The sequence below is a fragment of the Schistocerca piceifrons genome, chromosome 5, assembly GCF_021461385.2.
Source record: "Schistocerca piceifrons isolate TAMUIC-IGC-003096 chromosome 5, iqSchPice1.1, whole genome shotgun sequence".
Taxonomy (NCBI): domain Eukaryota; kingdom Metazoa; phylum Arthropoda; class Insecta; order Orthoptera; family Acrididae; genus Schistocerca; species Schistocerca piceifrons.
The window spans coordinates 577,587,649-577,602,382 of record NC_060142.1 but is presented as its reverse complement, the minus strand read 5'-3'; the positions used below and the strand labels follow the sequence as shown (position 1 = coordinate 577,602,382).

General features: G+C 43.7%; 1 protein-coding gene across 1 annotated transcript in view; it reads left to right on the top strand.

Moving 5' to 3' along the window:
- LOC124799148 (protein Wnt-5b-like) overlaps positions 1-14,734 on the top strand; it is a 291,425-nt gene that overhangs the window by 180,890 nt on the left and 95,801 nt on the right. Inside the window, exon 6 of the mRNA XM_047262686.1 lies at positions 13,085-13,187. Coding sequence (XP_047118642.1) covers positions 13,085-13,187 — 103 coding nt within the window. The remainder of the gene's footprint in view (positions 1-13,084; positions 13,188-14,734) is intronic.

Below are 14,734 nucleotides of genomic sequence, written 5' to 3'. Positions count from 1 at the left end.
CCGATTTCATATCGGATATCGCTAATTGTACGATATGATGCGCTCAAGATGTTCACCACTCCTTGTAACCGGGTATTATCGGGTTCTTCCTCTTTGTTGTAGGCATAATCTTACATTTATCGACAATCAGCTGCCTTTCATTTCACCAAGAAGCAATTTTCCCCAAGTCTTTGAGAAGTTCCCTATTATCGTACATTCACAATACTTTTTGTGCAAAACAGCATTTCCAGCGAACAATGTTATAGTGCTGGTTATCCTGTCTGATAAATCATTTATGTATACTGAGATTGCTGGGCGCACTTGATATCACTTTAGTTCCCATCACCCGGGGAAACTGCAGATTCACATCCACCACACAATCATACATTCTTGATTTCATCCACAAGAGAAGTTCGTAGGATGAGCTAAAGGTACACAAAATATAACTGCAATAGCTGCGTGCAACAGCTCATTCCATTGCCAGAGGAGTGCTGCCAACATACATAGACACCTAGTGGCAATGATCTCAGAAATTACTCTACATCAAGAGCTTTATTACATGGAATGTATCTGATTGAACCGCTTCGCCGTGAGCAGGTCCTCATGCAAGCAATTAAAAATATGTGTTAAATGTAGCTTGTAAGATGTAGAATTCCTCGTCACTTCCGAGATTGTTTACATGTACTTTATTCGCCTACACTAGCTATGTAATTTGAAATTTTTGTATGGAAGAATACAAACACTTCTAATATTTTTAGTTGGGGAGATGACCACGGTAAGGACCTCCCCATACTTCTTCCCTTGGATCTACACCTGAAGAAAAAGGAAGAAGATCTGCGTTTCACGTCCCTTTGATGACGAGGTCGTTAGAAAAAGTGCACAACATTGGATTAAAGAAGAACATTTGCAGTTCCCTTTCGTAGGTGTCAAGTGATTTAGGGACATCGTGCGAAACTAAATCTAGATGGTCAGTTGGAGGTTTTAACGATCGTCCTCAGACCTCTGCGCCACCACACTCAGTGGCAGCCTGCGGATAATGTGGACAGTGGCAGGATACTGCACGGCGTAGGCAGACCACAGTTTACGATCACCTGCACTGGTGATGACGCGGAGACCTGTGGATCAAACAGGCAGTTCCTGTGGCCGATGATGGTGGAGTTTACGAAGTGAAGAGCCTGCTGGAAACAAAATCCAGAGCGTAGTAAAAGTTATAGTCTAAGTGTGTGCAAGCATTTTAGTAACTGTCATGAGACATTCTGATTATCTCTGCCGCACATAAGATGTCGCAACAGATGTTTCACACAAATGAGTTCACCAGCATACTTGTGGAATCACTTACAAAGGCTAACACGATCTGTGTGAAATAGGAAGAGAATGTTTGTAATATATGTGGGAGAATAACGTAGAATATAACTTAATTAGGCATTGAACATCATTTAATGCATGAACATCAACCGTATGTGGACATATCGCGAGAATAACTTGATGTTCGTGCATGAAAGAATGTAGATTCTCGGATAATCATGAAATACGTACTTAGGTTACATAATATGTAAATCTCCCATATGTATTATTAAACTTCTATGCTATGCGTTCTATAGACATCGTTACGATAGCTGGAAATGCAGATCTGAAAAAGGAGTCAGGACAGGAGATCCCATATCACAGAAGATATTCTAAACAGCCTTAGAGGATGTCTTCAGATCGTTAAACTGAAAAAAAAACGAGTAAAGATCAATGCAACATACCTAAATCAACTTCATTTTGCTAACGACACAGTACGATTAACCTACAGTGTAGATGAGCTTCAGCAACTAATGGCAGAAACTAACAGAGCAAGTTTGAAGTGGACCTGAATATCGTTCACAATAAAATTAAAATAATGTACAAACTACAAATCGGAAAGGAAGCTGTACACGTTGACAGTAAATTCATAGATATGGCTGATAAGTTTTTGGAATTAGAGCAGTTGTATACAAACACAGGATGGGAAGCAAATGTAGTATACATAAGACTAAATATGGTCTGGAGTACTTTTCGTAAGTGGTTTTTAAAACCAAACTTCCCATATCTGTAAAACGGAATGTCTACGACCATTTTGATTTATCAATTTTGACTTGCGGCAGAAAGACATGGACTATTGCCGAGTACTGAATAGACATAAATTAGGAATTGCTAAAAGAGGCGAGGATACAAACGAATGGATCTGCGGTTAGACTGGAGTAAAAGACTGGATTATGTCTGTAACAAAAATATATAGCCAGGCAAACGGGTGCTAAGTGGATCAAGAAAGTAGTTCATGAATTGGAAGAGCTAAGAAAACTCGAGAAGGTAATCATAAAATATAGATAGAAGACATTCAATAAAATGTAGGATCAAGATTTATGCGTGTAGCTAAAGACCGCGTTAAGAATAGAGGTTTGGAGAAGACCTTTATGCAGCAGAGGGTGTCAGATGGTTGTTGTTGTTGTTGTTGTTGTTTGAGATGGTGGTTCTGATAATGAAGTGACAAAGTAAAATGCTGCTAGAAACAGACTTTATAAATACCACAGCAGTGTGAGTGATGTCAGTGAGAATCGTAAGGGGCAACCGCTTTTAGCTTTTATCTCACGTGCAATTCTGCCTGTTTACATTGCGCTTGGGAAGATTATTCCACTCCTAGTCTGGGTAGATCGCGCTATGGCACTCCATCAGCTCTTCAAATAAAGCATGCGGCCATCATCTCGAGCACGCGACAGCTACTGAATGCCAAACGTGAAGCTGCAGGCCATAAAACGCACAAGTAATCACTCTCAATGTGGTTCAGTTACAAAGGAGGAGGCTATTTTCCTTTCGATGCGGTCTTCCATGTCATTCAGATCAGCGCACTTTGTGTCATGGCTTAGGGTATAGCAAATAACACAAAAAGAAGGAGGATATCTTTTGTACAGCGTACGTGTAAACATGTCACAAGGGTCAGGGGTTGTGTCTGTACGACCTTTGGATTTTCCAAGGTTGTTTGATACAGAAAATTCATGATCATTTATTAGGTGCTTGGGATATTATGAAGCTATAAAGTAATAACAGATTATTGTTTTGCACTGTATACGACTGATTGAGGACACAATTACATTTTTTTAAAACAAAATACCTTTATTTTCAGTCTGAAGATCTTTCGGAAGTAAAACAGGGACATAGGAGTACAGACTGAAAAATTAGTGAATTTTTTAGAAATTAAGATCGTGGATCACACCTTATTGACAAGTATGTCCAGTTTTTGTAATTAATTAGCTCCGGGACGTTTTTATTTGCCAGCAGCGACGTCGTGATTTTATGTAGGATTAAAGCTTCCGTCATCGTAACACCTTCCTTCGTATTACGATAGTGAGAAGAGAAGATGGAGCCGGCCGAAGTGGCCGTGTGGTTAAAGGCGCTGCAGTCTGGAACCGCAAGACCGCTACGGTCGCAGGTTCGAATCCTGCCTAGGGCATGGATGTTTGTGATGTCCTTAGGTTAGTTAGGTTTAACTAGTTCGAAGTTCTAGGGCACTAATGACCTCAGCAGTTGAGTCCCATAGTGCTCAGAGCCATTTGAACCATTTTTGAAGAGAAGGTGAAAATTCGAGCGTCCAGCTTGAAGGACACAAACAGATTTCGGTGACCCTTCGAGATACCCGATTCTATTTTCGTCCACATCATGTTTAACATTTATTGACCTAACTTGGTTGACCTGGGAACAGAAATGCAATAAAATACGAAAATAGAAATCACTATAAAATGTCAAAGTAAAAATGAAACGAGCATGGTTGGTATGCAAATCAAATAATTGTTTTTCCAATGTTCACATGTGTGTGAATTCCTAAGCGACCAAACTGCTGAGGTCATCGGTCCATAGACTTACAAACTACTTAAAGTAAGTTAAACTAACTTATGCTAAGAATAACACACACACCCATGTCTGAGGCAGGATTCGGTCCTCCTGCGGGAGCTGCCGCGCAATCCGTGACATGGCGCTTCAAACCGCAAGGCCACTCCGAGCGGCTGACTGCTTTTAAATAACAGTAGAAAAACTATCTTCAAAGTTACAAATTGCACCTATGTAATTAATGGTAATTAAAATACCATCTTGTAAGTTAAACAGGTAACCAGTATTGAACTGGTTTGCTTTCGCACTTTGACTGCCATTCCGCCACCGTATGGTGGCTTCCGGAGTATCCACAGGGTGACAAGTATTGAACTACGAGTATGTGACAGGAAAACGTAAATTAGTTACAAACTACGACGTGTATACACATTATCCAACATGTAAACGTCACTACAGATATTCGGGTTTAGGTTATAACGTGTTCGATATGCCTGTCATCATTGGCGATGACGTGGCGCAGACGAATAGCGAAATTCTGGATGACCCGCTGAAGTGTCGGAAATTGGAAGCTATCGATGACCTCCTGAATGGCCGTTTTCAGCTCTAGCTGTACACCTTGTCTTTAATATGGCTCCGCAAAAGGGACTCGCCCGTGTTCAGATCCGGAGAATACGGCGGCCAATCGAGGCCCATGCGAGTGACCTCTGGGTATCCCACGGCCAGAATGCGGAGACCAGAGTGCTACCTCAGGACATCAAACACTCTCCTGCTTCGATGAGGTCAAACTTCGTTTTGCATGAAGCACATCTTGTCGAAATCAGGGTCACTTTGGATAATGGGGATGAAATCATCTTCCAAAACCTTCACGTACCGTTCGGTAGTCACCGTGCCATCAAGGAATATCGCACCGATTATTCCGCGACTGGACATTGCAACCATACACTCATCCGTTGAGGCTGAAGAGACTTCTCGATCGCGAAATGCGGATTCTCAGTTCCCCAAATGTGGCCATATTGCTACCCTGTATGTAGATGTAATTAGCGTTTTCTTAGGCGCAATAAAGCGATCATACCCTGACACGAAAAACATACCAATACTCAAACACCACCTCCCCTGTATTTCATTTTTGGCCCTACACGTGATGGCAGGTGACGTTGTCTAGGTATCCGTCATTCCCAAACACTGCTGTAGGATTGCCATAGACTGTAGCGTGATTCATCACTCAATGTCACTCGTTTCCAATCACCCACTGCTGTGGTGTCGCTATTTACACCATCTCAAGCGTCTCTCACCAACGACTCCTGAAATGTGTGGCTCATGAGGAGCTGTTCGACCACTGTACTCCATTCTTCTGAGCTCCCTACACATGGTCATTGTCTAGCTGGACTGCCGGCAGCGCTTTGCAGCTCGCGAGTGGTACCTTTCGCTGTATTAATGCGATTTCTTACAACCACGCCCCTCAGTGCTCGGTCTTCCTTGTCCGTCAGTACATGAGCTCTGCGTTGTCTTCATTTAGTCGTTATTGTTCCTTCGCGTTTCGACATCACAGTCAAATCAGAAAAAGTCTTGGGCAGTTTTAGGAGCGCTGAAATGTCTCTCGATGCATTTGTTACTGAGATGACATCTAGTGAGTGGCTGACGTTCGAAGGAACCGTCCCATTCTGTTGTAACTGTTCCTCTACTGACAACACGATACTTCCTGCTTTCTTTCATAGTGGGAGGTTCACTTCTCATGACTTCTAGTGGTCCATTGCGCAGTACATAGCGGTGTGAGGATATTTTTGAGCAGCTAACGTGCTCACAAGGGAACCTCGCCATAGCACCCCCCTCAGATTTAGTTATAAGTTGGCACAGTGGATAGGCCTTGAAAAACTGAACACAGATCAATTGAGAAAACAGGAAGAAGTTGTGTGGAACTGCGAAAAAATAAGCAAAATATACAAACTGAGTAGTTTATGGGAAGATATGCAACATCAAGGAGACTGGTAACGCAGGAGCGCCGTGGTCTCGCGGTAACGTTAGCAGCTGCCGAACGAAAGGTCCTTGGTTCAAATCTTCCGTCGAGTGAAAAAGTTTAATTTTTTATTTTCAGTTTATGTGACGAAACTCTTATGTTTTCATAACTTTTTTGGGAGTGATTATCACATCCACAAGAAAACCTAAATCGGGCAAGGTAGAAGAATCTTTTTACCCATTCGCCAAGTGTACAAGTTAGGTGGGTCGACAACATATTCCTGTCATGTGACGCACATGCCGTCACTAGTGTCGTATAGAATGTATCAGATGTGTTTTCCTGTGGAGGAATCGGTTGACCTATGACCTTGCGATCAAATGTTTTCGGTTCCCACGTCCTTTCGTTTACTAATCGCACGGTTTTGCGATGCGGTCGCAAAACACAGACATTAAACTTATTACAGTGAACAGAGACGTCAATGAACGAACGGACAGATAATAACTATGCAAAAATAAAGTAAGTAAAATTTTCACTCGAGGGAAGACTTGAACCAAGGACCTCTCGTTCTGCAGCTGCTCACGCTACCACGGGACCACGGCGCTTCTGAGCTCACTTTGTCCTTGATGTTGCTTATGTGGTCCATGGACTACTCAGTTTGTATATTTTGCTTATTTTTTCACGGTTCCACACAACTTCTTCCAGTTTTCTCAATTGATCTGTGTTCAGTTTATCAAGGTCTATCCAGTGTGCCAACTTATAACTAAATCTGAGGGGGGTGCGATGGGGAGGTTCCCTTGTCAGAAATTTCACTTTTCATTATGATCGTCGCTTAAACTAAGTAGCGTGTAACTGCAGATTTCCTTTAATTTTTTAATTCGCAGGGGATTGTACTGAAGCCAAAGCAATTTTGTTGTTGTGTAATGGTGGAATTTTTATGCAGTGTTGAAATTTGATACAGCATCGCATCATACTCTAGTTTTTGGAAGCTATTGGATTAGGTTCAACGCTGTCATCTGAATGCTTTCCGACAGTACGTTTATGAATGCAAACGCAGATTTTGGTCGGGTGTGCGACATGCCCTGCTTAGCGCAGCACCTGAGGCAGTAATGCAAGAGCTCTGCGAATACTGATAACTCCGTCTTTTAGATATTTGTCAGTTCGGTATCTGACGCGGACGGAGAACGGCGAATGTATAGCAAGGTAAATGTGAGAACTCCACCAACTGTGCGACTCAAAGTCTGTTAAACACGTGGGTTTTGCCTCACAATCTACGTCTGCATTTACGTCTACATTTAGGTCGTATAAGCCCAGCAGATAAAATATTTGTTACCCCGTTAAGCGAACATACTGGTCGCTTTGAAGCCCTGTACATGGTGTCAGACTTGCATTAGGTGGTCATCTGACCCTCCACCACTACGCAAGTCATTGACGCATTGCAATACAGTGAGCGCTGTAATACGTGTCGACGCTTGAACGTGACAGAATGGCAAAACAGCTTCATGTTTGGTCGTGGTCATGGCCAAACTTTGAATGTACGAGGGCAGTTCAATAAGTAATGCAACACATTTTTTTTCTCGGCCAATTTTGGTTGAAAAAACCGGAAATTTCTTGTGGAATATTTTCAAACATTCCCGCTTCGTCTCGTATAGTTTCATTGACTTCCGACAGGTGGCAGCGCTGTACGGAGCTGTTAAAATGGCGTCTGTAACGGATGTGCGTTGCAAACAACGGGCAGTGATCGAGTTTCTTTTGGCGGAAAACCAGGGCATCTCCGATATTCATAGGCGCTTGCAGAATGTCTACGGTGATCTAGCAGTGGACAAAGCACGGTGAGTCGTTGGGCAAAGCGTGTGTCATCATCGCCGCAAGGTCAAGCAAGACTGTCTGATCTCCCGCGTGCGGGCCGGCCGTGCACAACTGTGACTCCTGCAATGGCGGAGCGTGCGAACACACTCGTTCGAGATGATCGACGGATCACCATCAAACAACTCAGTGCTCAACTTGACATCTCTGTTGGTAGTCCTGTCACAATTGTTCACCAGTTGGGATATTCAAAGGTTTGTTCCCGCTGGGTCCCTCGTTGTCTAACCGAACATCATAAAGAGCAAAGGAGAACCATCTGTGCGGAATTGCTTGCTCGTCATGTGCCTAATGGTGACAATTTCTTGTCAAAGATTGTTACAGGCGATGAAACATGGGTTCATCACTTAGAACCTGAAACAAAACGGCAATCAATGGAGTGGCGCCACACCCACTCCCCTACCAAGAAAAAGTTTAAAGCCATACCCTCAGCCGGTAAAGTCATGGTTACAGTCTTCTGGGACGCTGAAGGGGTTATTCTGTTCGATGTCCTTCCCTATGGTCAAACGATCAACTCTGAAGTGTATTGTGCTACTCTTCAGAAATTGAAGAAACGACTTCAGCGTGTTCGTAGGCACAAAAATCTGAACGAACTTCTCCTTCTTCATGACAACGCAAGACCTCACACAAGTCTTCGCAACCGAGAGGAGCTCACAAAACTTCAGTGGACTGTTCTTCCTCATGCACCCTACAGCCCCGATCTCGCATTGTCGGATTTCCATATGTTTGGCCCAATGAAGGACACAATCCGTGTGAGGCACTACGCGGATGATGAAGAAGTTATTGATGCAGTACAACTTTGGCTCCGACATCGACCAGTGGAATAGTACCGTGCAGGCATACAGGCCCTCATTTCAAGGTGGCGTAAGGCCGTAGCATTGAATGGAGATTACATTGAAAAATAGTGTTGTGTAGCTAAAAGATTGGGGAATAACCTGGTGTATTTCAATGCTGAATAAAACAACCCCTGTTTCAGAAAAAAAATTTGTTGCATTACTTATTGAACTGCCCTCGTAGATGCCTCATTTGTTGGTGTATCAGCGCAGACTGTCCAATGTGTCTACGAGGAATAGTGTACGACTCGCAGCCCCGTAATAGTGCGTGAGAGCAGTGGCTCTAAAATGATGCTGACCAACGGGTGCCGGATGCGAGTGTCACGCTTTGACAGTGACAGTCCGTTTCAGCTGCAACAGGAACTGTTGCTCTCAGCGAATGCAAGTCTGTCTCAACCAGTTTACGCGCGAACATCGCGGAGGGCATCCCGTGGCAGTTGGGAGTCGTGTACCTCGCAAAATTTAAGTTCCCAGAGTGGCTGATGAGCTGCTTACCTTGTGTGGGCCAAACAACATACAGACTGGACACAACTGACTGGAGGCATGTAATGTGGTCCGACGAATTGTGATGTTGCCTATTTTCAAAAGATGCGGAGTATAGAGTGTACTGACAGCTTAATGAGGCATTTAATGCGCAGTGTGCGGAGGTTATAGATCAGGCCGGGGGTAGTTCTGGGATATTTTGAGGGTGTTTCTCGTACTATGACTTGACCCCGCTCTTTCAGGTTACCGCAAATTTCAGCATTATCGACGACCGAGTGCTGTCTTCCCTTGTAGATCTTCATGATGAGTATGCTTTGAAAACTTTGAAACTCCAGGCTTGATGAACACTCAGGCACTCGGTCACACCTCGACCGAACTGTGAAATCATCGGATCTTAATCCCACAGAAACGTCTGAGACTATTTGGATCAGCTAGTGAAACGTAGCAACCAACATCCCAAAGATTTAGTGGCCTATGGGATCTGATCATCAGTGAGTGGGTTCAGCTGGATACGGCACACCTGGGCTCTCTTCCTAGCCGAATCGAGGCCATTATCATAACGTCAGGTGGTGTTTCAGTGCCCATTGCACCAACGTCCAGTGCGGCACGCCGACCTGTTGGTTGCTGTCTTGTCCTGTTCCCGGCATTATCGTGATATCTCTTGGGCTTAATAAATTGTGTATCTTGCTTGCTTATCTGAAGGACCTCGAAGACAAAGTCGATAACGTTTTTTGGGCTGACTTTGAACATGCAGTTGCTATTTGGGTAGGTCACACTGTAAGAGAAACTGTTGTCAAATTTAAGAAGGCTTGTTAATGATCAACTGTTGCAGCAAATATAAAGTTATCGCTGGAAATAGAGGACTAAAAGTGTTAATGTATGATTACACCATAGCCAATCAATCACCGGGTTCCACCACAACCATCAAGCGTCTATGAATACCCACCAGAGCAGTTCAGAATGCAATATCCTGGTAAATTTATTGTCAGGGAAGGAAGATTCACACTGCGACTCAGAAAACCACAGTGGTTGTCACTTGCAAAAGCCTCATCTACGCTGGTTTTGATGCTATTTGTCAGTATGAAATTCTTACCAAGTTTTTCAGAAAATAAGTAGATGATTCGTCATAACTTTTAGGCAGCACGTGAACGTTATAGAGATGTGCAAGAATTACAGTGAGAAACGATAAAAGAGAGACCATGCCCCGTCGTGTGGAGCGTTACTTACAAAATTTCAAGAACGTATGTTCCAGACAAGAAACATACTACCTCCTCCAGCATACATCTCGATTAATCACCACAGAGGTAAAATCAGAGGTATTGATGATCATATAGAAAGTCGTAAGGCGTTGTCGGTTTGCCGCGCTGGATTAGCCGAGCAGTCTAAGGCGCTGCAGTCCTGGACTGTGCGGCTGATCCCGGCGGAGGTTCGAGTCCTCCCTCGGGCATGGGTGTGTGTGTTTGTCCTTAGGATGATTTAGGTTAAGTAGTGTGTAAGCTTAGGGACTGATGACCTTAGCAGTTAGGTCCCATAAGATTTCACACATTTGAACATTTTTTGTTGTCGGTTTGGAGATCCATTAGCAAGGCAGGTTCAACCACTTAATCGGAAAGGCTTTCCATCTTGAAGAATACATATTCATTTTCGTTTGTTATTACGGCATACGACTGCCATGTTTGCTTTTACCCCAATGTGGTGGTGATTTTCTTTTATTAGATGTTCTGCACGATGGAGTTCATACATTCACTATTCAGTGTCCTTGCATATTCCTTGTACCTGATATTAAAATTCCTTGCGGTGACCCCAATCTATTTAGAGTTGCAGCTATTACAGTTTAATTCGTTTTTTTATCTTCTTCTTCTCTCACAGGTTTCAATTTCTTTTGTGTAGTGCTATTTGTCTCGAAGGGTATAATAATTCTGTGTTTTTTTAAGATGTTACGAATTTTATGTGTGGGTTGGTTGTGCTATGTTATCTAAGCCAGTTTGTGATTGTGTTGTGAGATGAGTTTTCCAGTATCAGTGTATGGTGTGTGTCACTGTTGTGTGCTGTTATATCTGGATCGTTCCTATTTAGTTTTGTTCTGTTTGTGTCTTTCTTCACCACTGTTGTATACCTTGTGTACTATGATCCTCTTTTATCCATTCTTTTGTGCTATGTTGATGATCATGTTTAGCTGTTTGTGAAATTGTTTTTGCTTAGAGGTGTTCTGCTTGGTCGGTATGCTGTATATATAGTGGCTGCCAATTTTTAAGAATCTAGATACTTTGATTTCTTCTGTTTTATCATGCCTCTAGGCTTTTCTTTGTGTAAAATCACGGAGTGTCTGTTGTTGGAATTTTCAGATCAAAGTAGTATATTTTTTTCCTTCTGTTTCCATGGCTATAGAGAACTAAATGTTGTGATGTATGTTATTTATCTACATACCTAAATCGTGATATGCTCTTGTGATTCACCTGACAGCCATACGATATTGTCTATATCTCTGTGCCAGAACAAGAATTACACCCACTTCCCATGACATACATATAATGTTACCTGTTATATATGTAAGACAGTGTGTGTGTGTGTGTGTGTGTGTGTGTGTGTGTGGATCGATTTCAACTAAATTTGGGACAGGAAAAGCAAATATCACGATTATCAATACTGTGGGTTTAATAACCTGTTAGATTCAATAGGACAAACGTGTTTTTCCAGACCCTAGTATATAGTATATATGACGGAAATATTGTGTAGGAAGAGTATCAGCTGTCTGATCGACCTGCTCAGCAGGGAAGCCTACATGTCAGGAGCAAGACAGGCTTTTCCAGTCCCAACATGTAGGCTGCCCTGCAAGAGATGTACATTGTGTAAGGGTAGTATGTCCTGCCTTTTAGAACTGCTTAGAAAGGTAGCCTCTAAGCCAGGGGCAAGAAACTATTTTCCAGCTCCTGACGTATAGGCTGCCCAGCATGTGAGATGCAGGGCCTCCTAGATGGAGGTGTGGATAGGGACAGATGGAGGCACGAGGGGATGGATAGAGAAAATGGGCATGGGGGTTAGGGACAGAGACGGGGAGAGGAGAGGAAGGACAGAGAGTGGAAGAAGAGGGGACAAAGTGTGGAGTTGGAGAAAGTGGACACTATGGAGAGGGAGTGGAGTAGATGGACAGAGAGAGGAGTGAGGAGCAGATGGTCAGAGTGAGGGTGAAGAAGAGACAGAGATAGAGAGGAGGGGAAGACGAAGAGACAGAGAATGGTGAGGCAGAGATAGATAGAGATGGGAGGATAGGGTGAATAGTCGTCTTCCCACATATCGATTCAACACAAAATTGCCTCTCTGTTATATACATATATATTTGACGAGATTTAATTGAACCAGCAGTGTTTACTAACCAGGTGTGCTGCACCTGCATACTACTTACCCCAGAGTGATTTTTAAGAAGAAAACCTTAAGAACGAGTGTCTCTAAGCGGAAAAAGATATCTTAGAAGCTGTACCTACGCTTTTCACGCGAAGCAGTAACTGGATTATAGACAACGTGAAATGCTTACAGACGACACAGAGCGCCTACACCTTGCCAGTTCACAGGGGTGCAACCAATTATTTAAAAAACAAGAACTAGCAACACTATGAAGTATAAGCGAGTAATTAGTCTCTAACAAAAATTGGTTCCCATCAAGTGAGCTATAATTACTACACGTTTGGTGCAAAGAATATTATTTTTTATAGAAAGTGAGAAAATGAAATAATGACCTCATGTGGAGCATCATTGCCAGTTGTCAGGGGAGAAGAGATCTGGAGGCTATGGAGTGAGATACAGATTGGAAGAAATTCGGCAAATTGTTCTCTGTCACTCCCTCCTAGCTGGCAGATCAGTCTTCCTACTGTCCGAGGGGCCTCACTGGTGGGGTCAAAGTGTTTAGGGGTAGTTGCTGACGTAATGTTATGGATTCAGGGAATTTAAAGTGCCTTGGACTAGCTACGAGTGGGAGTGTTTTGTGCCTCATGTTAATTTGTTTGGCAGTGACTTCTGCTTGGTGCTTATGGCGTTCCCAAGTTAATACGTCTCTGCGTAGCTGCTGCTGGGAGCTTACGGTGTCTAGATTGTAATGTGCCTACAGCGGAGAGTTGACGGTGTGCTCGTGTTGCAGGCGGTGGTGCGCAAGTCGCGCGTGGCGTGCAAGTGCCACGGCGTGTCGGGGTCGTGCAGCCTCATCACCTGCTGGCAGCAGCTGGCTCCGCTCAGGGAGGTCGGTGAGTACCCCAGCCACGTCCACCTCTGTCTGCTGTGACTGCCTATGAGGGGCACTTTTATAGCTCCCAAATATCACGAAGTTCAACGCAAATGACGAGTCCAAATGTCCTAGTGCTCGTGGGAGATCGCATGTCCCGAGCAGCTATATGCTCTGCATTTTAATACTCTGTATTTTTCTGTGATCCAGACGCGACAGTATAACGCAGAGCTCCAGAGTATTTCTCTAGACGCACGTGTACCTCCACGTTGAGCGGAAGCGTCTAGAATGAAACATTAGGAATGGATATACAGGGTGTAAAGTATTTAAACAGACAAACTCTGGGAGGTTGTAGGGGACATCAAAACAAATATTTTTCCCCAATGTCATTTTTTCCTATGAGGAGTATTTAAACCAGTAGAGGAAGATTTCTCACGCGGCAGATTAATTAAACCAACAAAGACTTTTCCATTTTTTATGACCAAGAGACAACACATTAACACAACCCAATTTCAATTACAGTAGATTTTCAAAAATGCCTCCATTGACACGTAAACAAAGGTTACACTGTCGGATCATGTTCTGTCTGACACGGGAAAAAACCCCAGGAGTATCCTGAACTGTTCATGCTGCTGCTGCTGCTGCTACTACTATCCGAGCAACCCGATCTTCTTCTGATGCAACAGCAGTTGGGTAAACAAGGTTGCGCATCTCTCCCCACACAAAACCGTCCAGTGGGGACATATCTGGGGATCGAGCAGCCATAGTACAGGACCACCTCTGCCAATCCACGATTCTGGGAACAGTCGGTTCAGGAATCGACGCACACGACGACTGAAATGTGCCGGAGCCCCATCATGTTGGAACCACATGCGTTGTCTTGTAGAGAGTGGACGTCTTCCAGCAATTCTGGCAATGTTCTGGCGAGAAAATTGTTAACAGTGCCTCCCATTTAATGGCGTAGGTAGCAGATACGGCCCAATTAAACAGTCCCCAACAACACCGACCCACACATTAACGAAGAACCGCACTTGATCAGTGCTAATAACTGTGGCATGTGGGTCATCCTCACTCCAAACATGCGAATTGTGCATGTGGAAGACTCCATCACGCCCGAACATTGCTTCATCGGTAAACAACACATAGGATGGAAATGTAGGATGCATTTCACACTGTTCCAGGTACCACTGCGAAAACTGTGCTCTGGGTGGATAATCAACTAGTTCCAGGTTGTGGACACACTGTAAGTGAAATGGACGTAACAATTGCTGTCGAAGGACTGTTCTTAAATTCGTCTGATTCGTCCCCATGTTACGTGCAGTTGCACGAGTGCTGACTGAAGGATCCCGTTCCACATGCTGCAAGACAGCTTCCTCAAATTGCAGCTTTCTTACCGTTCGACAGCCTCCCTGTACAAGTAATCTCCTAAATGACCCGGTCTCACGCAGACGTTGGTACACAGCACCAAAGGTTGTATGATGCGGGATACGGCGATTAGGATATTGTTGTTCATAAACCCGCTGTGCAGCTCGCCTGTTGTGGTGCGCTACGTAGTACGCACCAAGCATG